The sequence below is a fragment of the Bufo gargarizans genome, unplaced genomic scaffold, assembly GCF_014858855.1.
Source record: "Bufo gargarizans isolate SCDJY-AF-19 unplaced genomic scaffold, ASM1485885v1 fragScaff_scaffold_389_pilon, whole genome shotgun sequence".
NCBI lineage: Eukaryota > Metazoa > Chordata > Amphibia > Anura > Bufonidae > Bufo > Bufo gargarizans.
Genome location: NW_025334106.1, coordinates 120,514 through 144,822, shown reverse-complemented (window position 1 = coordinate 144,822; position 24,309 = coordinate 120,514). Strand labels below are relative to the sequence as shown.

Genomic DNA, 24,309 nt, shown 5'->3' with positions numbered 1-24,309 from the left:
TGAGAGCCCTCATGAGCTCTGCACTACAGCTGGAGGAGCGGAGACCCCAGCCCTCTGCCCTCATACTGAGGAGCAGAGGACCCCAACCCTAAGAAGCGCCATATTAATGAGCTATGCAACTATTCCATTGTAGAGCGGAGACACACAACCTCGATGAAGAGCCCTCTACTCACGAGCTCTGCTACTTTACAGCTGGAGGAGCGGAGAACCCAACCTCGATGAAGAGCCTCATACTGAGCTATGCACTACAGTGGAGGAGCAGAGACCCCAGCCCTCGGCCCTCACTACTGAGCTCTGCACTACGATGGGGAGTGGGACCCAGCCCCGATGAAGCGCCATCATCTGAGCTTTCACTACAGTGGAGGAGCGGAGACCCCAGCCCGCCCCAATTAGAGCCTCATACTGAGCTCTCACTACAGCTGGAGGAGCTGAGACCCAGCCCCGGCCCTCATACTGAGCTATTCATACAGCTGGAGGAGCGGAGACCCCAGCCCTCCATTGAGCCCTCGATCTGAGCTCTGCACTCAGCTGGAGGAGCAGAGGAACCCAGCCTCGGTCCTCATACTGAGCTCTGCACTACAGGCCTGGTGGGGGGGGAAGAGAGCGGAGAACCCCCAGCCCCCTCGGATGAAAGGGCTCCTCATACTGAGCTCTTGCATACAAGCTGGAGGAGCAAGAACCCCAGCCCTCGGCCCTCATACTGAGCTCTGCACTACCGCTGGAGGAGTGGAGGCCCCCAGCCATCGGCCATCCATACTGAGCTCTGCACTACAGCTGGAGGAGCGGAGACCCCCCAGCCCTCGGTCCTCATACTGAGCTCTGCACTACAGCTGGAGGAGCGGAGACCCCAGCCCTCGATGAAGCGCCCTCATACTGAGCTCTGCACTACAGCTGGAGGAGCGGAGACCCCAGCCCTCGGCCCTCATACTGAGCTCTGCACTACAGCTGGAGGAGCGGAGACCCCAGCCCTCGGCCCTCATACTGAGCTCTGCACTACAGCTGGAGGAGCGGAGACCCCAGCCCTCGGCCCTCATACTGAGCTCTGCACTACAGCTGGAGGAGCGGAGACCCCAGCCCTCCATTTAGAGCCCTCATACTGAGCTCTGCACTACAGCTGGAGGAGCGGAGACCCCAGCCCTCGATGAAGCTTCCTCATACTGAGCTCTGCACTACAGCTGGAGGAGCGGAGACCCCAGCCCTCGGTCCTCATACTGAGCTCTGCACTACAGCTGGAGGAGCGGGGACCCCAGCCCTCGATGAAGCTTCCTCATACTGAGCTCTGCACTACAGCTGGAGGAGCGGAGACCCCAGCCCTCAGCCCTCATACTGAGCTCTGCACTACAGCTGGAGGAGCGGAGACCCCAGCCCTCGGCCCTCATACTGAGCTCTGCACTACAGCTGGAGGAGCGGAGACCCCAGCCCTCGGCCCTCATACTGAGCTCTGCACTACAGCTGGAGGCAGATGCAGTAAGTCACACAAGGAGAACCACTCACTTCCTATGGATAATTGCTGGGTGACTATGAAGCTAATGGGCAGTTAAAGGGGTTAATTATGGTCACACTTTTTACCCCTACAGAAAGATTTGACAAACAATCGGTAACCGGGCGCCGTGTGCGAGCTGTCCCCCTCACCACCTCATCACTGGGGACAACAGCCGGATTATCGGATTACTGGACTACCAGCCGACTACAATCGGGGAGCAGAACCCGGATCTCCTTCATACTCACAGCATCCTGACCCAGAGGTGGCAGAGTATCAAAGTCATCCAGGGTGGCCTGGGCAGCGTTCACCGCCTGCATGCTGGAGTTGATGGTGCCAGTCAGAGCTTGCTGGGCAGAGGTCTGTGAAGAGTCAGAGGAGCGACAGTCACAAAGGTGTACAGAAACAGACGACCCCGAGACCCATACCGGGGGGCGCCACTGTCAGAAGTCACCCCAATCCTTACCAGTGGTGGCATGTGTCCCCAGTGCATCTGTCCGCTGGTCACCTGCTGCTGCGCCTGAGGCATGGAGCCCACCTGGAAGTTTTCAGGCCCACCTGCCCCAGAGCGCATGATGGCTGGCAGCGCCACCGAGCCGTGCTCCACTTTACCAACTTGGTTAAACTGCTGCTGAAGAACGGTGGATCTGGAAGAAAGATGGCGAAAGGTGTTCCCGGGATCAACGGAGCAGATGAGGATCGGGCACAGATCTCCTGAAAACCGCTCCATCCAAGGAGGTCTCACTCCAGAGGACCACCTACAGCCACGTCACATACAGACAGCCCCGACACCAACCAGGCGCTGAAAAGACAGCTGACCGCTACATGCACTTAGGGGGCAGCATTATAGTATTTATACTCTTGTACATAGGAGCAGTATTATAGCAGTTATATTCTTGTACATAGGAGCAGTATTATAGTAGTTATATTCTTGTACATAGGAGGCAGTATTATAGTAGTTATATCCTTGTACATAGGAGCAGTATTATAGTAGTTATATTCTTGTACATAGGAGCAGTATTATAGTAGTTATATTCTTGTACATAGGAGCAGTATTATAGTAGTTATACTCTTGTACATAGGAGCAGTATTATAGTAGTATATTCTTGTACATAGGAGCAGTATTATAGTAGTTATATTCTTGTACATAGGAGCAGTATTATAGTAGTTATATTCTTGTACATAGGAGCAGTATTATAGTAGTTATATTCTTGTACATAGGAGGCAGTATTATAGTAGTTATATTCTTGTACATAGGAGGCAGTATTATAGTAGTTATATTCTTGTACATAGGAGGCAGTATTATAGTAGTTATATTCTTGTACATAGAGCAGTATTATAGTAGTTATATTCCTGTACATAGGAGCAGTATTATAGTAGTTATATTCTTGTACATAGGAGCAGTATTATAGTAGTTATATTCTTGTACATAGGAGCAGTATTATAGTAGTTATATTCTTGTACATAGGAGCAGTATTATAGTAGTTATATTCTTGTACATAGGAGCAGTATTATAGTAGTTATATTCTTGTACATAGGAGGCAGTATTATAGTAGTTATATTCTTGTACATAGGAGCAGTATTATAGTAGTTATATTCTTGTACATAGGAGCAGTATTATAGTAGTTATATTCCTTTACATAGGAGGCAGTATTATAGTAGTTACAGTGGAGGAAATAATTATTTGACCCCTCACTGATTTTGTAAGTTTGTCCAATGACAAAGAAATGAAAAGTCTCAGAACAGTATCATTTCAATGGTAGGGTTATTGTAACAGTGGCAGATAGCACATCAAAAGGAAAATCGAAAAAATAACTTTAAATAAAAGATAGCAACTGATTTGCATTTCATTGAGTGAAATAAGTATTTGAACCCCTACCAACCATTAAGAGTTCTGGCTCCCACAGAGTGGTTAGACACTTCTACTCAATTAGTCACCCTCATTAAGGACACCTGTCTTAACTAGTCACCTGTATAAAAGACACCTGTCCACAGAATCAATCAATCAAGCAGACTCCAAACTCTCCAACATGGGAAAGACCAAAGAGCTGTCCAAGGATGTCAGAGACAAAATTGTAGACCTGCACAAGGCTGGAATGGGCTACAAAACCATTAGCAAGAAGCTGGGAGAGAAGGTGACAACTGTTGGTGCGATTGTTCGAAAATGGAAGGAGCACAAAATGACCATCAACCGACCTCGCTCTGGGGCTCCACGCAAGATCTCACCTCGTGGGGTGTCAATGGTTCTGAGAAAGGTGAAAAAGCATCCTCGAACTACACGGGAGGAGTTAGTTAATGACCTCAAATTAGCAGGGACCACAGTCACCAAGAAAACCATTGGAAACACATTACACCGCAATGGATTAAAATCCTGCAGGGCTCGCAAGGTCCCCCTGCTCAGGAAGGCACATGTGCAGGCCCGTCTGAAGTTTGCCAATGAACACCTGAATGATTCAGAGAGTGACTGGGAGAAGGTGCTGTGGTCTGATGAGACCAAAATAGAGCTCTTTGGCATTAACTCAACTCGCTGTGTTTGGAGGAAGAAAAATGCTGCCTATGACCCCCAAAACACCGTCCCCACCGTCAAGCATGGGGGTGGAAACATTTTGCTTTGGGGGTTTTTTTCTGCCTAGGGCACAGGACAACTTATTCGCATAAACGGGAAAATGGACGGAGCCATGTATCGTGAAATCCTGAGCGACAACCTCCTTCCCTCTGCCAGGAAACTGAAAATGGGTCGTGGATGGGTGTTCCAGCACGACAATGACCCAAAACATACAGCAAAGGCAACAAAGGAGTGGCTCAAGAAGAAGCACATTAAGGTCATGGAGTGGCCTAGTCAGTCTCCGGACCTTAATCCAATCGAAAACCTATGGAGGGAGCTCAAGCTCAGAGTTGCACAGAGACAGCCTCGAAACCTTAGGGATTTAGAGATGATCTGCAAAGAGGAGTGGACCAACATTCCTCCTAAAATGTGCGCAAACTTGGTCATCAATTACAAGAAACGATTGACCTCTGTGCTTGCAAACAAGGGTTTTTCCACCAAGTATTAAGTCTTTTTTTGTTAGAGGGTTCAAATACTTATTTCACTCAATGAAATGCAAATCAGTTGCTATCTTTTATTTAAAGTTATTTTTTCGATTTTCCTTTTGATGTGCTATCTGCCACTGTTACAATAAACCTACCATTGAAATGATACTGTTCTGAGACTTTTCATTTCTTTGTCATTGGACAAACTTACAAAATCAGTGAGGGGTCAAATAATTATTTCCTCCACTGTATATTCTTGTACATAGGAGCAGTATTATAGTAGTTATATTCTTGTACATAGGAGCAGTATTATAGTAGTTATATTCTTGTACATAGGAGCAGTATTATAGTAGTTATATTCTTGTACATAGGAGCAGTATTATAGTAGTTATATTCTTGTACATAGGAGGCAGTATTATAGTAGTTATATTCTTGTACATAGGAGCAGTATTATAGCAGTTATATTCTTGGACATAGGAGCAATATTATAGTAGTTATACTCTTGTACATAGGAGCAGTATTATAGTAGTTATACTCTTGTACATAGGAGCAGTATTATAGTAGTTATATTCTTGTACATAGGAGCAGTATTATAGTAGTTATATTCTTGTACATAGGGGCAGTATTATAGTAGTTATATTCTTGTACATAGGAGCAGTATTATAGTAGTTATATTCTTGTACATAGGAGCAGTATTATAGTAGTTATATTCTTGTACATAGGAGCAGTATTATAGTAGTTATATTCTTGTACATAGGAGCAGTATTATAGTAGTTATATTCTTGTACATAGGAGGCAGTATTATAGTAGTTATATTCTTGTACATAGGAGGCAGTATTATAGTAGTTATATTCTTGTACATAGGTAGCAGTATTATAGTAGTTATATTCCTGTACATAGGAGCAGTATTATAGTAGTTATATTCTTGTACATAGGAGCAGTATTATAGTAGTTATATTCTTGTACATAGGAGCAGTATTATAGTAGTTATATTCTTGTACATAGGAGCAGTATTATAGTAGTTATATTCTTGTACATAGGAGCAGTATTATAGTAGTTATATTCTTGTACATAGGAGCAGTATTATAGTAGTTATATTCTTGTACATAGGAGCAGTATTATAGTAGTTATACTCTTGTACATAGGAGCAGTATTATAGTAGTTATATTCTTGTACATAGGAGCAGTATTATAGTAGTTATACTTCTGTACATAGGAGCAGTATTATGTAGTTATACTCTTGTACATAGGAGCAGTATTATAGTAGTTATATTCTTGTACATAGGGGCAGTATTATAGTAGTTATATTCTTGTACATAGGAGCAGTATTATAGTAGTATATTCTTGTACATAGGGCAGTATTATAGTAGTTATATTCTTGTACATAGGAGCAGTATTATAGTAGTTATATTCTTGTACATAGGAGCAGTATTATAGTAGTTATATTCTTGTACATAGGAGCAGTATTATAGTAGTTATACTTCTTGTACATAGGAGCAGTATTATAGTAGTTATATCTTGTACATAGGAGCAGTATTATAGTAGTTAATTCTTGTACATAGGAGCAGTATTATAGTAGTTATATTCTTGTACATAGGAGCAGTATTATAGTAGTTATATTCTTGTACATAGGAGCAGTATTATAGTAGTTATATTCCTGTACATAGGAGCAGTATTATAGTAGTTATATTCTTGTACATAGGAGCAGTATTATAGTAGTATATTCTTGTACATAGGAGCAGTATTATAGTAGTTATATTCCTTGTACATAGGAGCAGTATTATAGTAGTTATATTCTTGTACATAGGAGCAGTATTATAGTAGTTATATTCTTGTACATAGGAGCAGTATTATAGTAGTTATATTCTTGTACATAGGAGGCAGTATATAGTAGTTATATTCCTTGTACATAGGAGCAGTATATAGTAGTTATATTCCTGTACATAGGAGCAGTATTATAGCAGTTATATCTTGTACATAGGAGCAGTATTATAGTAGTTATATTCTTTTACCTAGGAGCAGTATTATAGTAGTTATATCCCTGTACATAGGAGCAGTATTATAGTAGTTATATTCTTGTACATAGGAGGCAGTATTATAGTAGTTACAGTCAGGTCCATAAATATTGGGACATGGACACAATGTAACATTTTTGGCTCTATACACCACCACAATGGATGTGAGATGAGACGGACAAGAGGTGCTGTACCCGCAGACTGTCAGCTTTACCCGCAGACTGTCGGCTGTACCCGCAGACTGTCGGCTGTACTCTGAGGTATTTACATCCACATCAGGTGAACGGTGCAGGAATTACAGCAGTTGCATCTGTGCCTCCCACTTGTTAAGGAACCAAAAGTAATGGGACAATTGTCTTCTCGGCTGGTCCGTGGCCGGTGTGTGTTATTCCCTCATTATCCCAATTACAATGAGCAGATACAAGGTCCAGAGGTCATTCCCAGTCTGCTATTTTCTATTTGCATTTGGAATCTGTTGCAGTCAACTCTCAAGATGAGATCCAAAGAGCGGCCACTATCAGTGAAGTCATCATTAGGCTGAAGAACACCACAAACCCATCAGAGAGATAGCAAAAACATCAGGCGCGGCCAAAACTGCTTGGAACATTCTTATAAAGAAGGAACGCACCGGTGAGCTCAGCAACACCAAAAGACCCGGAAGACCACGGAAAACAACTGTGGTGGATGAGCGAAGAATTCTTTCCCTGGTGAAGAAAACGCCCTTCACAACAGTTGGCCGGATCAAGAACACTCTCCAGGAGGTAGGTGTATGTGTGTCAGAGTCAGCAATCAGGAGAAGATTTCACCAGAGTGAATACAGAGGCTTCACCACAAGATGGAAACCATTGGTGAGCCTCAAACAGGAAGGCCAGATTAGAGTTTGCCAAACGACATCTAAAAAAGCCTTCACAGTTCTGGGACAACATCCTATGGACAGATGAGACCAAGACCAACTTGTACCAGAGTGATGGGAAGAGAAGAGTATGGAGAAGGAAAGGAGCTGCTCATGGTCCTAAGCATACCACCTCATCAGTGAAGCCTGGTGGTGGTAGTGTCATGGCGTGGGCATGTATGGCGGCCAATGGAACTGCTTCTCCTGTATTTATGGATGATGTGACTGCTGACAGAAGCAGCAGGATGGATTCTGAAGTGTTCCAGGCAATATTATCTGCTCATATTCAGCCCAATGCTTCAGAACAAGATGTGCTGTACCCGCAGACTTGCGGGTACAGCCGACAGTCTGCGGGTACAGCCGACAGTCTGCGGGTACAGCCGACAGTCTGCGGGTACAGCACATCTTGTCCGCTTCATGTCACATCCATTGTGGTGGTGTATAGAGCCACAAATGTTACATTGTGTCCATGTCCCAATATCTATGGACCTGACTGTATATACTTGTAGATAAGGACAGTACTCTAGGATAATACTGTAGTACAGGTGTCAGCACTCCAGGTGTTGTGAAACTACATTTCCCATCATGCAAGTTTTTGGACTCCCACAGAAGTGAAAGGAGCATGCTGGGAGTTATAGTTTCACAACGGAGTGCTGACCCCTGCTACAGTATATAACACCTGTGCTCCACTCCGAGATGCTGGGGGCAGGAGTAATGGTGTGAGGTGGTCTCGTGTCTGCATCGTGTGATTAGTGCGGTGGAGCGGGTGGATTACTCTCTCTGTCGTCCTCCTCCTCTCTCGCTGCCTCAGCATGGTGGGTACTGACTTGGCAGGAGGCCATGAATTACACAAGTCTGATGGTCTCTTACTTCTTAGGTGACACGGAATCCTCCAGCATAGTCGACTCTTCGTCCCCCTCCAAACCAAAGTGATCTTTGCTCTTTTTCTAAACAGAGGAAAACCGAAGCCATTCATTCTTGGATGTGTGGGGTGATGTGAGGGCGTAGGGCGGCAGTGACTGCGGGGAAGGCGGGGGGGATCGCTGCTGCCACTCACTGGTCAACAGTCCACCCAAAAGGTAAAGCACTGGGACCAAGAGGAGCTGTGGGAGAAGGGTGTGCGACATCTACCGTAGCAGGGCTGTCGCAGCAATGACGGGGGCTCCGTGCCACACGGACATTTGCTATGACTGCAACACGTGAATCACCAAAAATTCAACGCTGCTGGATCTCTTGAGATTGGTATGTCGCAGCAAGCGTGCAAGTCGCGGTGTGACCAGACTGATTGCTATGGCAGCTCTGCTACACTGCGATACCGGTGTGAGGTCTAGCTGTACCCTCAGAGGGGAGCAGGGGCGTGCCGCGGATCCTCCTGACCTCAGCCTGGGGGGAGGGGGGCAATCATCCCACCCGTGGGGCCTGGGGGAGGGGGCGCAGTCACCCCATGAGCCGGGGGGGGGGAGGGGGCGCAGTCACCCCATGAGCCGGGGGGGGGGAGGGGGCGCAGTCACCCCATGAGCCGGGGGGGGGGAGGGGGCGCAGTCACCCCATGAGCCGGGGGGGGGAGGGGGCGCAGTCACCCATGAGCCGGGGGGGGGGGAGGGGGCGCAGTCACCCCATGAGCCGGGGGGGGGGGGAGGGGGCGCAGTCACCCCATGAGCCGGGGGGGGGGAGGGGGCGCAGTCACCCCATGAGCCGGGGGGGGGGAGGGGGCGCAGTCACCCCATGAGCCGGGGGGGGGGGAGGGGGGCGCAGTCACCCCATGAGCCGGGGGGGGGGAGGGGGCGCAGTCACCCCATGAGCCGGGGGGGGGGGAGGGGGCGCAGTCACCCCATGAGCCGGGGGGGGGGGAGGGGGCGCAGTCACCCCATGAGCCGGGGGGGGGGAGGGGGCGCAGTCACCCATGAGCCTGGGGGGGGGGGAGGGGGCGCAGTCACCCCATGAGCCGGGGGGGGGGAGGGGGCGCAGTCACCCATGAGCCGGGGGGGGGGAGGGGGCGCAGTCACCCATGAGCCGGGGGGGGGGAGGGGGCGCAGTCACCCCATGAGCCGGGGGGGGGGAGGGGGCGCAGTCACCCCATGAGCCGGGGGGGGAGGGGGCGCAGTCACCCCATCAGCTCCGGGGGGGAGGGGAGGGGGCGCAGTCACCCCATCAGCTCCGGGGGGGAGGGGAGGGGGCGCAGTCACCCCATCAGCTCCGGGGGGGGAGGGGAGGGGGCGCAGTCACCCCATCAGCCCCGGGGGGGAGGGGAGGGGGCGCAGTCACCCCATCAGCCCCGGGGGGGAGGGGAGGGGGCGCAGTCACCCCATCAGCCCCGGGGGGGGAGGGGAGGGGGCGCAGTCACCCCATCAGCCCCGGGGGGGGAGGGCAGGGGGCGCAGTCACCCCATCAGCCCCGGGGGGGAGGGCAGGGGGCGCAGTCACCCCATCAGCCCGGGGGGAGGGGGAGCAGTCACCCATCAGCCGGGGGGGGAGGGGGCGCAGTCACCCCGTCAGCCGGGGGGGGAGGGGGCGCAGTCACCCCGTCAGCCGGGGGGGGAGGGGGCGCAGTCACCCCGTCAGCCGGGGGGGAGGGGGCGCAGTCACCCCGTCAGCCGGGGGGGGAGGGGGCGCAGTCACCCCGTCAGCCGGGGAATAGTCACCTTTTTCAGGATGATGTCGATGTACCCGGCGATGAGCTGGGCTATCTGCTCGCCTTCTGTGGTCTGCACAGAGTAGTAGCCGTCCTGATAGTCCCCGAAGTCCTAAGAGGGACAGAGACGGAGCGGATTAGCGGAGGGAGCAGCGCGGCCATGAGAAGACCTGTGCAGGGTACTGACCAGAGTGAAGCTCTTGGGGGAGGCTGCCCAGCGCTTGATGTTGGTCAGATTCCACTCCTGGATCACCTCCTTGGTCTTCTCATCCACCCTCATCACACATTCCTTGGTGATGCCCAGAAGCCGAGGAACCAGCTTATTCTTACCTTTCATTTTTTCCTAGAAGGAGATACAAAGAGACAATGATGATTAAAGATGAGCCACCGGAAGGAACCGGGCAACGGGGGGGTGGGGGGGGGTGATGTACCCTGGGAGAGGACGGCATATAGAAGGAGCGGCCCCTGGGGACACACAGCAGCTCCAATAATCCGTCCACACAGACGGTGGTCAGCTCTGCTCACACCATTCAGGTGTTAACCCCCGATGAGCTCATGTGTAGAGGGGGGGGGGGGGGGGGGCAGGTCACCCCATCAGCCGGGAAGGGGGGGGGGGGGGGGGGTGATCAGCCAGGAAGGGGGGGTAGTCACCCCATCAGCCAGAGGGGGTTACCCCATTAGCCCGGGGGGGAGGGGGGTACCCCATCAGCCGGGGTGTCGGTCACAGGGCGTGACGAGGCATCACCTGCTCACCTTCACCAGGAAGAACGAGACGCCGTACGTCTTCAGGGAGCGGGCCAGCTTCACATAGCGAGCCTTCGCCTCTATCTCACTCATATTACCGCACTGCTTGTGGGACTGCAAGGAGAAGAGGGTGAAACACCGTCACACACACACGTCACACACGATACACACACACACACGTCACACACACACACGTCACACACGATACACACACACACACACGTCACACACGATACACACACACACACACACGTCACACACGATACACACACACACACACGTTACACACACACGTCACACACGATACACACACACACACACACACGTCACACACACACACCACACGTCACACACACACACACACGTCTCACACACACCACACACGTCACACACACACACACACACGTCACACACACACACACACACACGTCACACACACACACACACACACGTCACACACACACACACAACACACACACGTCCACACACACACACACACACGTCACACACACACACACACACACGACCCTCACACACACACACACACACACGTCACACACACACACACACACACGTCACACACACACACCACACACACGTCACACCAAACACACACACGTCACACACACACACAAACGTCACACACACACACGCACCACACACACACACGTCACACACACACACACTTCACCACACACCACACGTCACACACACACACACACACCGTCACACACACACACACACGCACCACACGTCACACACACACACACACGTCACACACACACACACTTCACACACACACACGTCAACCACCCACACACACACGCACACATCACACACACACAACGTCACACACACACGTCCCACACACACACACGTCACACACACCACACCGTCACACACACACACAACACGTCACCACCACACACACACGTCACCACACACGCACACACACACGCACACACACACACCGCACACACACAACACACGTCACACACACACACACACACGTCCACCACACACCACACACCACGACACACACACCACCCACACACCACACAGCACCACACACACACACACGTCACACACACCCACGTCACACAACACAACGTCACACACCACACACGTCACACACACAACACACGTCACACACACACACGTCACACACACACACGACACACACACACACGTCACACACACACACACGTCACACACACACACACGTCACACACACACACACGTCACACACACACACACGTCACACACACACACACGTCACACACACACACACGTCACACACACACACACGTCACACACACACACGTCACACACACACACACACACACACACACGTCACACACGTCACACACGTCACACACGTCACACACGTCACACACGTCACACACGTCACACACGTCACACACGTCACACACGTCACACACGTCACACACGTCACACACGTCACACACGTCACACACGTCACACACGTCACACACGTCACACACGTCACACACGTCACACACGTCACACACGTCACACACACACACACACGTCACACACACACACACGTCACACACACGTCACACACACACACGTCATACACACACACACGTCACACACACACACACACACGTCACACACACACACACACGTCACACACACACACACACGTCACACACACACACACACGTCACACGTCACACACATATCATGGAATTACCCCCAGAGTAAGGTCTCCACCGAAACGCGCGTCGGGGTGTGCGGTCTTCCTGTGGAGTTACTACTTTCATGTTTACACTACATTCTATTATTACTGCTGAGCCTCTGAATAGGATTTGACCACGTTCTCTTGCCACGTATATGTGGCTTGCACATGCACTTTATTAATTAGATGTCTACGCGGTTGATGACGTCATTCTCTTGCTGCTTACTTGCGGTTTGCACTTTATGTACGTGGCATCTTCTGACTATTGATTAGACGTCCACATTTCTTGGATGTATGTAATAGATTTTGGTCTTCAGGCTCCATCTCACCCAGTTCTCCCAGTTCTCCCAGGCCTGTACCGCACTTCTTTTTATACCGATTTCTCTGTCATTTCCCATTATAGGTTGAATGATGAACTTCAATAAACATTATTCTTATAGCTTATTAACTCCCAGTGTTTGATTATAGGATTTTCCAGTTATCCCCGAGTTTGCTTTTTGCTGAGGGGCTTGAGCCACTTTGTTGCTTCCCGCACCCTTTCATGTAACCTAGCCTGCATTTTTATATCATGGGATTAGTAGAACTACAGGTAACAGCAGACGGCTAGTCAACTGCACAACGATATAAGCAAATACTGAATAAAAACTAACTGCTTGGTGGCCATACTTACTGCAAGGGCAGCTAGAAGCTCTGCCACTGGGGGGGTATAGCTGGGTGCTACTTTGCCCAGATTGCAGGCTGTAAGCCCAGGAGAGGCATGTAGGGTATAGCTGGGTGCTACTTTGCCCAGATTGCAGGCTGTAAGCCCAGGAGAGGCATGTAGGGTATAGCTGGGTGCTACTTTGCCCATACTGCAGGCTGACAGCCGGGGAGAGGCATGTGTAGGATATAGCTGGGTGCTACTTTGCCCATACTGCAGGCTGACAGCCGGGGAGAGGCATGTGTAGGATATAGCTGGGTGCTACTTTGCCCAGATTGCAGGCTGACAGCCGGGGAGAGGCATGTGTAGGATATAGCTGGGTGCTACTTTGCCCAGATTGCAGGCTGACAGCCGGGGAGAGGCATGTTAGAGTAGGCTCCATCTGATGAGAAGCCACCTTGTCGTCTGGTAGATGGGCCCGACATATTTTTGATCAATTATATTCGCAAAGAGCTTCTAGCTGCCCTTGCAGTAAGTATGGCCACCAAGCTGCTATTATTTTTTCAGTATTTGCTTATATCTTCGTGCAGTTGACTAGCCGTCTGCTGTTACCTGTAGTTCTACTAATCCCATTGTGTTTCAGCCAAGGTAGCGTGCACCTGCGCTCTCAAATGTACTTATTGTGGAGGTGCGGGTTCATTTGTTTTTCTTCCCTTTACATATATATAACACACACACATACATGTCACACACAGACACACACGTCACACACACACAGACATCACACACACACACGTCACACACAGACAACACATACACGTCACACACACACACACGTCACACACAGACACATATAACACATCTCACACACACAGGTCTCGCACACACACACACACACGTCACACACAGGTCTCACACACACACACAGACACGTCACACACAGGTCTCACACACACACACAGACACAACACACACACACACACAACACACATGTCACACACATAACACATCTCACACATACATGTCACACTCACACATACATGTCACACACACACATACAGACACAACACATACACACACATGTCACACATACATGTCTCGCACACACACAGACACATAACACACACACAGACACATAACACACACACAGACACATAACACACACACAGACACATAACACACACACAGACACATAACACACACACAGACACATAACACACACACAGACACATAACACACACACAGACACATAACACACACACAGACACATAACACACACACAGACACATAACACACACACAGACACATAACACACACACAGACACATAACACACACACAGACACATAACACACACACAGACACATAACACACACACGTCACACACACACACGTCACACACACACGTCACACACACACGTCACACACACACGTCACACACACACGTCACACACAGACCCACCATAAAAATCCTCCGCTCTCCCTTCTGCTTGATGTATTCTTTAGGCAAAAAATCTTTTAACCTGGGATGATAGAGAAGGATTTAGTGCAGCTCTCGTCCCACCAAGTCATCTTCATCATTGTACCCTCACTACTATGCAGGTGCCACCTGCTATGAATACAGTACAACCACCCTCATCATCCACCCCACTTACTCCAGGAATCCTGGCTTGTGCTTCACTTCATTGTGTGGTCCGAACTGCACTTGGCACTGGTAACCGGCAAATTCACAGGCCTTATCAAAGGAGACGGGGTGAGAGCCGTTCAGGATGTCATCCCGGGCCTAGAGGAGGGGAGGGTGAGAAGAGGCGGGTGAGAGGCGCCACCATTGTCAGACACAGAGGAGCACAGCCACTTTCCTGAGCTACACATACCTGCACATACAGGAGATTCAGCTGGACCGGGTCCCTGGAGTCCACGTTCTGGTCAGAGTAGAAGAACTTGCGCCTCAAGAGCAGAGTTTCATTTTCATCTACTCCTTGTTCCCGCAGGGTTCGTCCCGGATCTAGCCAGTTTACTGTAAGACAAGACGTAGAGAGAAAAAGTGGGAAATCACCCTAAAAAAGAACTTCAGGACCAGGGAAGACATCTTTAACATAGCATATACTATCACATAGAGCTCCTCAGCTCTTTATCTCACAAGCAGGATCTTCAGATTTATGGGTCCCATCAGGCTCTCCTACCAGGTTTCTCACTCCTATGGGTCTCATTAGGATCTCCTGCCATGTTCCTCACTCCTATGGGTCTCATGAGGTTCTCCTGTCGGGTTCCTACCTCCTATGGGTCCTATCAGGCTCTCCTGCCAGGTTCCTCGCTCCTATGGGTCCCACCAGGCTTTCCTGCCAGGTTCCTCACTCCTATGGCTCTCATCAGGCTCTCCTGCCAGGTTCCTCACTCCTATGGGGCACATCACGCTCTCCTGCTAGGTATTTCAGTCCTACAGTATATATTACATCAAGCTCTCCTTCCAGGTTCCTCAGCCCTATATATTACATCCATCTCTCCTGACAGGTTCATCAGCCGTATATGTTAAATCAAGCTCTTCTGCCAGGTTCCTCACCCCTATATGTCATGGGAGACTCTCCTGCCAGGTTCCTCAGCCCAATATATTACATTAGGCTCTCCTGCCAGGTTCCTCAGCCCAATATATTACATTAGGCTCTCCTGCCAGGTTCCTCAGCCCAATATATTACATTAGGCTCTCCTGACAGGTTCCTCAGCCCAATATATTACATTAGGCTCTCCTGCCAGGTTCCTCAGCCCAATATATTACATTAGGCTCTCCTGCCAGGTTCCTCAGCCCTATATGTAACCTCAAGCTCTGACAGGTTCCTCAGCCCTATAGGTTACATCAGGCTCTCATACCAGGTTCCTCAGCCCTATAAATTACATCAGGCTCTCATACCAGGTTCCTCAGCCCTATACATTACATCAGGCTCTCATACCAGGTTCCTCAGCCCTATACATTACATCAGGCTCTCATACCAGGTTCCTCAGCCCTATACATTTCATCAGGCTCTCATACCAGGTACCTCAGCCCTATACATTACATCAGGCTCTCCTGCCAGGATCCTCAACCCTATATGTTAGTTAATCAGGTTCTCCTAGCCGATTCCACATCAGGCCCTACTGCTAAAATCCTCAACCCTATGGGTCACAGCAGATGCTTCTGCCAGGTTCTTCATACCTATGGGTCACAGCAGACTCTTCTGAAAAGTTCCTCACCCCAAAGGGTCACAACAGGCTCTTCTTCTACCATGTCCATTGGACACTACTGGTGAACTATGAACACATGAAGGAAATGGCAGGAGCAAAGACCAGGCTCGTGACTTACATTCATCATCTGTGTGAAGTTTCTGCTTAAGTTTTTCCATTTTTTTGTCGTCTCGTAGAAGTGTCTTGTCTCTTTTTAGTGTCCCAGTGACCTCCTCCTTCTTCTCCTCCAGCACATCTCGCACAAGGGAATACTCATCATGATTGGTGATACCTGAACAAGAAGACAGACATGAAAGTACTGCAGCCACAACCTTACACCTGAATGACTACCATGGGACCGCAAGCCCAATCTGAACTCGAGGGACGGCAAATCCAATGTGACCATGAGGGACTATAAACCTAATGCAACTACCAAGGGCCAGAAGCCAACTACGAGGGACCGCAAACCCAATGTGACTGAGGAAGCGCGAGCCATATGTGACTCCTGAGGCACCATACTACAGCCATGGAGGATGGCTGATTCCAGCCTTACCGATTCGGGCACAGATTGTCATCAATAGGTCACTCATGGTTTTGGAGTCGTCCACCATGACAGTTTTCACTGTACCATCCAACATTCGAATCTTCAAAGGACGTTGTTTCTTCCTGTATTCCAAGGTGTCCTGTGCGCAAGAGGAGAATCATGGAGGCGACTATTAGGGTAGAAATCAAAAGCGTGAAGAAAACACCTACCAGACAAGACTATGAAGGGAGAGGTCACATGACTACAAGACACACCTACCAGACAAGACTATGAGGGGAGAGGTACACATGACTACAGGACACACCTACCAGACAAGACTATGAGGTGAGAAGTCACATGACTACAGGACACACCCACCAGACAAGACTATGAGGGGAGAAGTCACATGACTACAGGACACACCTACCAGACAAGACTATGAGGTGAGAAGTCACATGACTACAAGACACACCTACCAGACAAGACTATGAGGGGAGAGGTACACATAACTACAGAACACACCTACCAGACAAGACTATGAGGGGAGAAGTCACATGACTACAGGACACACCTACCAGACAAGACTATGAGGGGAGAAGTCACATGACTACAGGACACACCTACCAGACAAGACTATGAAGTGAGAAGTCACATGACTACAGGACACACCTACCAGACAAGACTGAGGTGAGAAGTCACATGACTACAGGACACACCCACCAGACAAGACTATGAGGTGAGAAGTCACATGACTACAGGACACACCTACCAGACAAGACTATGAGGTGAGAAGTCACATGACTACAGGACACACCCACCAGAAAAGACTACGAGGGGAGAAGTCACATGACTACAGGACACACCTACCAGACAAGACTATGAGGTGAGAAGTCACATGACTACAGGACACACCTACCAGACAAGACTATGAGGTGAGAAGTCACATGACTACAGGACACACCTACCAGACAAGACTATGAGGTGAGAAGTCACATGACTACAGGACACACCTATCAGACAAGACTATGAGGGGAAAGGTCACAGAGGTCACAGTGCAGGACATACTCTCGCTGGAGAATCATGGGAGCAGAATTATGGGAGGAGGGGTCACAGGGGGCGATATATGGAGGAGCAGGGATACTTCCATCACATTGTCACCTATGAGCAGCCTATATGTGACTATGGAATGTTTTTGGAGGATGTTTTTCTAGATATAATATTTTTGAAGTCACACCATGTACCCTCTTCCTGTCCGGGCTCTATAACGTCCTCTTAGTTTGGACAGTAGACAGTCTCATGTCATTCTCTCGCCCAGAGGTCAGTGACTCCAGCAACACACTGATAAGTGCTCTTCTGTGGACACCTGTATCTAGGCCCATCGAGAGGACAACACAGCGGTCATAGTGTCATCCTAATTCTACACCTACTATTAGCATGAGGATTACCCTGCAGACATCCTCTCAGTGCATCACCCCTGCATATTTTCTCTACTTCAGAGGTCCCGTACTGACTGGTGAACTCACCCCATTACGTAACATGTAATAATCCAGCGCCTTCCCGGCCTCCAGCCAGATTCCTTTCTTGGGATCCTCATCGGACAGAAAGAGACCGAAGTCATTGGCTGAAAATGAAAAGAACAGATCAGATCCAGGAGAGAACGGGAGCATCCCGCACAACCTGCTCACTCTAAGGGTCCATTCACACGTCCGTTTTTTCTTTCCTGATCTGTTCCGTTTTTTCAGGAACAGATCAGGACCAGATCTGGACCCATTCATTTTCAATGGGTCCTGGAAAAAATCGGACAGCACAATGTTTGCTGTCCGTTTCCGTTGTTCCGTTCCGCATGTCCGTTTAAATATAAAACATGTCCTATTCTTGTCCTGAAAAATCGGATCCTGGTACAATACAAAGTCAATGGATCCGCAAAAAACGGATGACATTCGGATGTCATTCCGTATGTCATCCGTTTTTTGGGGATTCCGTTCCTGGAAACACATAACAAATTATTATTTTATTTTTTTTTTTCAATTTTTTTTCAAAGAAATCCAAACAACTTTATTTGATTATTGAAATGTATACATGTTTCCGTTTTTTGCGGATCCGCAAAAAACGGATGACATACGGAAACATTTTCAGGAACAACGGATCCGCAAAAAACGGACCGTTTTTCAGGATGAAAAAAAACAGGACGTGTGAATGGACCCTAAGGGCCAGTTCACAAGACAGTGAAGAACACGCTTAAAAACGAAGCTGCATTTCCAGCTTGAGGTTCTGACGCAGATCTGCCCCAAACAACTTGCAGAAAACGCAGAATAAACGCATGGACTTACATGGAGCCGTTATTAATGCTTGCCGTTCACTTCAGCGCTGATTCTGCCCCAGGACAGCGCGATGCTGCTATGCTCTACACTTCAGCGCTGATTCTGCCCCAGGACAGCGCGATGCTGCTATGCTCTACACTTCAGCGCTGATTCTGCCCCAGGACAGCGCTGATTCTGCTGCTATGCTCTACACTTCAGCGCTGATTCTGCCCCAGGACAGCGCTGATTCTGCTGCTATGCTCTACACTTCCTTTTTACAAGTGTGAAAAAAAAAAAAAAAAAAAGAGCTGCTTCCTACTGAAATGAATAGGAGGCTGGTGTTAGGTACAAACGCTCAAAATTTACCAACACTGATGTAAAATATCCTCACCCCCCGAGATCCCAACAATGAGCCAAAATAGTCCCCCCAAAGACCCCAACACTGAGCCAAAATATCCTCACCCCAGTGATCCCAACACTGAGCCAAAATATCCTCACCCCAGAGATCCCAGCAATGAGACAAAATATCCTCACCCCAGAGATCCCAGCAATGAGCCAAAATATACTCCACTCAGAGGTCCCGACACTGAGCCAAAATATACAAGAGATCCCAATAATCCCACCGCCCCATATAGCGAGCTGCCCAGAGCTCCCACTGCCCCATATAGTGAGCTGCCCAGAGCTCCCACTGCCCCATATAGCGAGCTGTCCAGAGCTCCCACTGCCCCATATAGTGAGCTGCCCAGAGCTCCCACCGCCCCATATAGTGAGCTGTCCAGAGCTCCCACCGCCCCATATAGTGAGCTGTCCAGAGCTCCCACTGCCCCATATAGCGAGCTGTCCAGAGCTCCCACTGCCCCATATAGTGAGCTGTCCAGAGCTCCCACTGCCCCATATAGCGAGCTGTCCAGAGCTCCCACTGCCCCATATAGTGAGCTGTCCAGAGCTCCCACTGCCCCATATAGCGAGCTGTCCAGAGCTCCCACTGCCCCATATAGTGAGCTGTCCAGAGCTCCCACTGCCCCATATAGCGAGCTGCCCAGAGCTCCCACTGCCCCATATAGTGAGCTGTCCAGAGCTCCCACCGCCCCATATAGTGAGCTGTCCAGAGCTCCCACCGCCCCATATAGTGAGCTGTCCAGAGCTCCCACCGCCCCATATAGTGAGCTGTCCAGAGCTCCCACCGCCCCATATAGTGAGCTGTCCAGAGCTCCCACCGCCCCATATAGTGAGCTGTCCAGAGCTCCCACTGCCCCATATATAGTGAGCTCAGCTCAGTGGTCCCACCACCCCTACATAGTTAGCTCAGCCCAGTGATCCCATAGAAATCTCTGACATTTTTGGTCTAGAAACCTTAAAAAATTTGAAGTTAATCTCTTGAGGCATCATATAGGAACCTACATCACAGATAATATCCCGGTATATGTCCACTCCAGAGCATGACTGGTGTGGGCCGGGAAACCACAGATTTTCCTCCCTGCACTATGGGAGATGCCCAGACCATTTTAGGATTGCTCAATACCTGTTACTCCTTTGGCACTATGTACTTGGAGAGGTTCTCGACTTTGGCTTGTGATGCAGGGGGATTACAGTACCCTTATAACAACCCTATAGTTGTGGAATGTCCTCTTAAAACCCTTGCTATCTGCATATATGACAGGTGGCACTTGTCAGGGTCCAGGTGAATCTCAGAAGTCGCTGTATCCTGTCAGGGAGCAATAGGAGTATCCAGAACCCAGTAGATTTCTTAATGTGAACACGTGAAAGCCCTGGGGACGGGACGCTATCCGCAGAAAGCCCTGGGGATGGGGCGATATCCGCAGAAAGCCCTGGGGATGGGACGCTATCCGCAGAAAGCCCTGGGGATGGGACGATATCTGCAGAAAGCCCTGGGGATGGGACGCTATCCGCAGAAAGCCCTGGGGATGGGACGCTATCCGCAGAAAGCCCTGGGGATGGGACGCTATCCGCAGAAAGCTCTGGGGATGGGACGCTATCCGCAGAAAGCCCTGGGGATGGGACGATATCCGCAGAAAGCCCTGGGGATGGGACGCTATCCGCAGAAAGCCCTGGGGATGGGACGCTATCCGCAGAAAGCCCTGGGGAGGGGACGCTATCCGCAGAAAGCCCTGGGGATGGGACGCTATCCGCAGAAAGCCCTGGGGATGGGACGCTATCCGCAGAAAGCCCTGGGGATGGGACGATATCCGCAGAAAGTCCTGGGGATGGGACGATATCCGCAGAAAGCCCTGGGGATGGGACGCTATCCGCAGAAAGTCCTGGGGATGGGACGCTATCCGCAGAAAGCCCTGGGGATGGGACGATATCCGCAGAAAGCCCTGGGGACGGGACGATATCCGCAGAAAGTCCTGGGGATGGGACGCTATCCGCAGAAAGTCCTGGGGATGGGACGATATCCGCAGAAAGCCCTGGGGATGGGACGATATCCGCAGAAAGCCCTGGGGATGGGACGATATCCGCAGAAAGCCCTGGGGATGGGACGATATCCGCAGAAATTCCTGGGGATGGGACGATATCCGCAGAAAGCCCCTGGGATGGGGCGATATCCGCAGAAAGTCCTGGGGATGGGGCGATATCCGCAGAAAGCCCTGGGGATGGGGCGATATCCGCAGAAAGCCCTGGGGATGGGGCGATATCCGCAGAAAGCCCTGGGGATGGGGCGATATCCGCAGAAAGCCCTGGGGATGGGACGATATCCGCAGAAAGTCCTGGGGATGGGACGATATCCGCAGAAAGCCCTGGGGACGGGACGATATCCGCAGAAAGCCCTGGGGACGGGACGATATCCGCAGAAAGTCCTGGGGATGGGACGCTATCCGCAGAAAGCCCTGGGGATGGGACGATATCTGCAGAAAGCCCTGGGGATGGGACGATATCTGCAGAAAGCCCTGGGGATGGGACGATATCTGCAGAAAGCCCTGGGGATGGGGCGATATCCGCAGAAAGCCCTGGGGATGGGGCGATATCCGCAGAAAGCCCTGGGGATGGGGCGATATCTGCAGAAAGTCCTGGGGATGGGACGATATCCGCAGAAAGTCCTGGGGATGGGACGATATCTGCAGAAAGCCCTGGGGATGGGACGATATCCGCAGAAAGTCCTGGGGATGGGACGATATCCGCAGAAAGTCCTGGGGATGGGACGATATCTGCAGAAAGTCCTGGGGATGGGACGATATCTGCAGAAAGTCCTGGGGATGGGGCGATATCCGCAGAAAGCCCTGGGGATGGGGCGATATCCGCAGAAAGCCCTGGGGATGGGGCGATATCTGCAGAAAGCCCTGGGGATGGGACGCTATCCGCAGAAAGTCCTGGGGATGGGACGATATCCGCAGAAAGTCCTGGGGATGGGACGATATCAGAAGAAAGTCCTGGGGATGGGGCGATATCCGCAGAAAGCCCTGGGGATGGGGCGATATCCGCAGAAAGCCCTGGGGATGGGGCGATATCCGCAGAAAGCCCTGGGGATGGGGCGATATCCGCAGAAAGCCCTGGGGATGGGGCGATATCCGCAGAAAGCCCTGGGGATGGGACGATATCTGCAGAAAGTCCTGGGGATGGGACGATATCAGAAGAAAGTCCTGGGGATGGGACGATATCAGAAGAAAGTCCTGGGGATGGGACGATATCAGAAGAAAGTCCTGGGGATGGGGCGATATCCGCAGAAAGCCCTGGGGATGGGGCGATATCTGCAGAAAGCCCTGGGGATGGGACGATATCCGCAGAAAGTCCTGGGGATGGGACGCTATCCGCAGAAAGCCCTGGCGATCGGATGACATCAGTTGGGGAGAATGAGGGCACAGGACATGAGGTGTCCCAACTATAAAAACAGAAGAGCAGGACAAGTGTCAGCGGCCACCCACTGAGCGAGAGCGCGGCAGATCTGGACAGTAAATATAGCCCGCCTGGCATGTGACCTGCTGACAATGGAGGACAGGCACTTAACCCTTTCCTACACAGATTCCCAGCGTCCATACACAACTGAGCCCAGATCCCCACGAGACACCCCCAAAACTTACGCTGGCCGATCTGTGCCTCTGGGACACGCTCCCGGATGATACGACAGGCGTCATAAATCATTGTGGACGGTTCAAATTGCATCGTCTTCACCACATTGCCAATACTGATCTTCAATGACAGCGCCACCATGATGACAGCGGGGGTGGGGGACTACTCTATGGGAAAGACCTGAAGAGAAAGAAGAGCGGATTGCATGAGTGAGCATACAAACTACACAGAGGTTACATGTATGAGCATACTGTATGAACAACACAGAGGTTACATGTATGATTGTACGACCTACACAGAGGTTACATGTATGATTGTACGACCTACACAGAGGTTACATGTATGATTGTACGACCTACACAGAGGTTACATGTATGAGCATACTGTATGAACAACATAGAGGTTACATGTATGATTGTACGACCTACACTGAGGTTACATGTATGTGATACATGAGTATATGACCTACATAGAGAATACATGTATGTGTTAGGAGTATAGGACCTACTGATGTACCATGTCCACCTACTTCTATCCCCTGTGTACAGTTCTGCTGGTGTAATGACTGTTCACCGCCTGTCCTACCATCCACCTACTTCTATCCTCTGTGTACAGTTCTGAGGGTGTAATGACTGTTCACCCGCCTGTCCTACCATCCACCTACTTCTATCCACCGTGTACAGTTCTGCTGGTGTAATGACTGTTCACCGCCTGTCCTACCATCCACCTACTTCTATCCTCTGTGTACAGTTCTGAGGGTGTAATGACTGTTCACCCGCCTGTCCTACCATCCACCTACTTCTATCCACCGTGTACAGTTCTGCTGGTGTAATGACTGTTCACCCGCCTGTCCTACCCTCCACCTACTTCTATCCCCTGTGTACAGTTCTGCTGGTGTAATGACTGTTCACCGCCTGTCCTACCATCCACCTACTTCTATCCACCGTGTACAGTTCTGCTGGTGTAATGACTGTTCACCCGCCTGTCCTACCCTCCACCTACTTCTATCCCCTGTGTACAGTTCTGCTGGTGTAATGACTGTTCACCGCCTGTCCTACCATCCACCTACTTCTATCCACCGTGTACAGTTCTGCTGGTGTAATGACTGTTCACCCGCCTGTCCTACCCTCC

General features: G+C 50.3%; 1 protein-coding gene across 1 annotated transcript; it reads right to left on the bottom strand.

Annotated features, from left to right (window-relative positions):
- Positions 1-1,728: 1,728 nt before the first annotated feature.
- Positions 1,729-23,353, bottom strand: LOC122922489 (talin-1-like; the record flags this gene model as incomplete). The annotated part of the gene is made up of 13 exons (XM_044273093.1): positions 23,190-23,353; positions 18,376-18,473; positions 16,883-17,012; positions 16,469-16,621; positions 15,009-15,151; positions 14,790-14,917; positions 14,597-14,657; positions 10,801-10,905; positions 10,235-10,390; positions 10,058-10,159; positions 8,287-8,363; positions 1,947-2,127; positions 1,729-1,842 (listed from the first exon to the last, which is right to left on the bottom strand). Coding segments are annotated over exons 1-13 (1,578 nt in total), but the record flags the coding sequence as incomplete, so codon positions are not given.
- Positions 23,354-24,309: the final 956 nt, after the last annotated feature.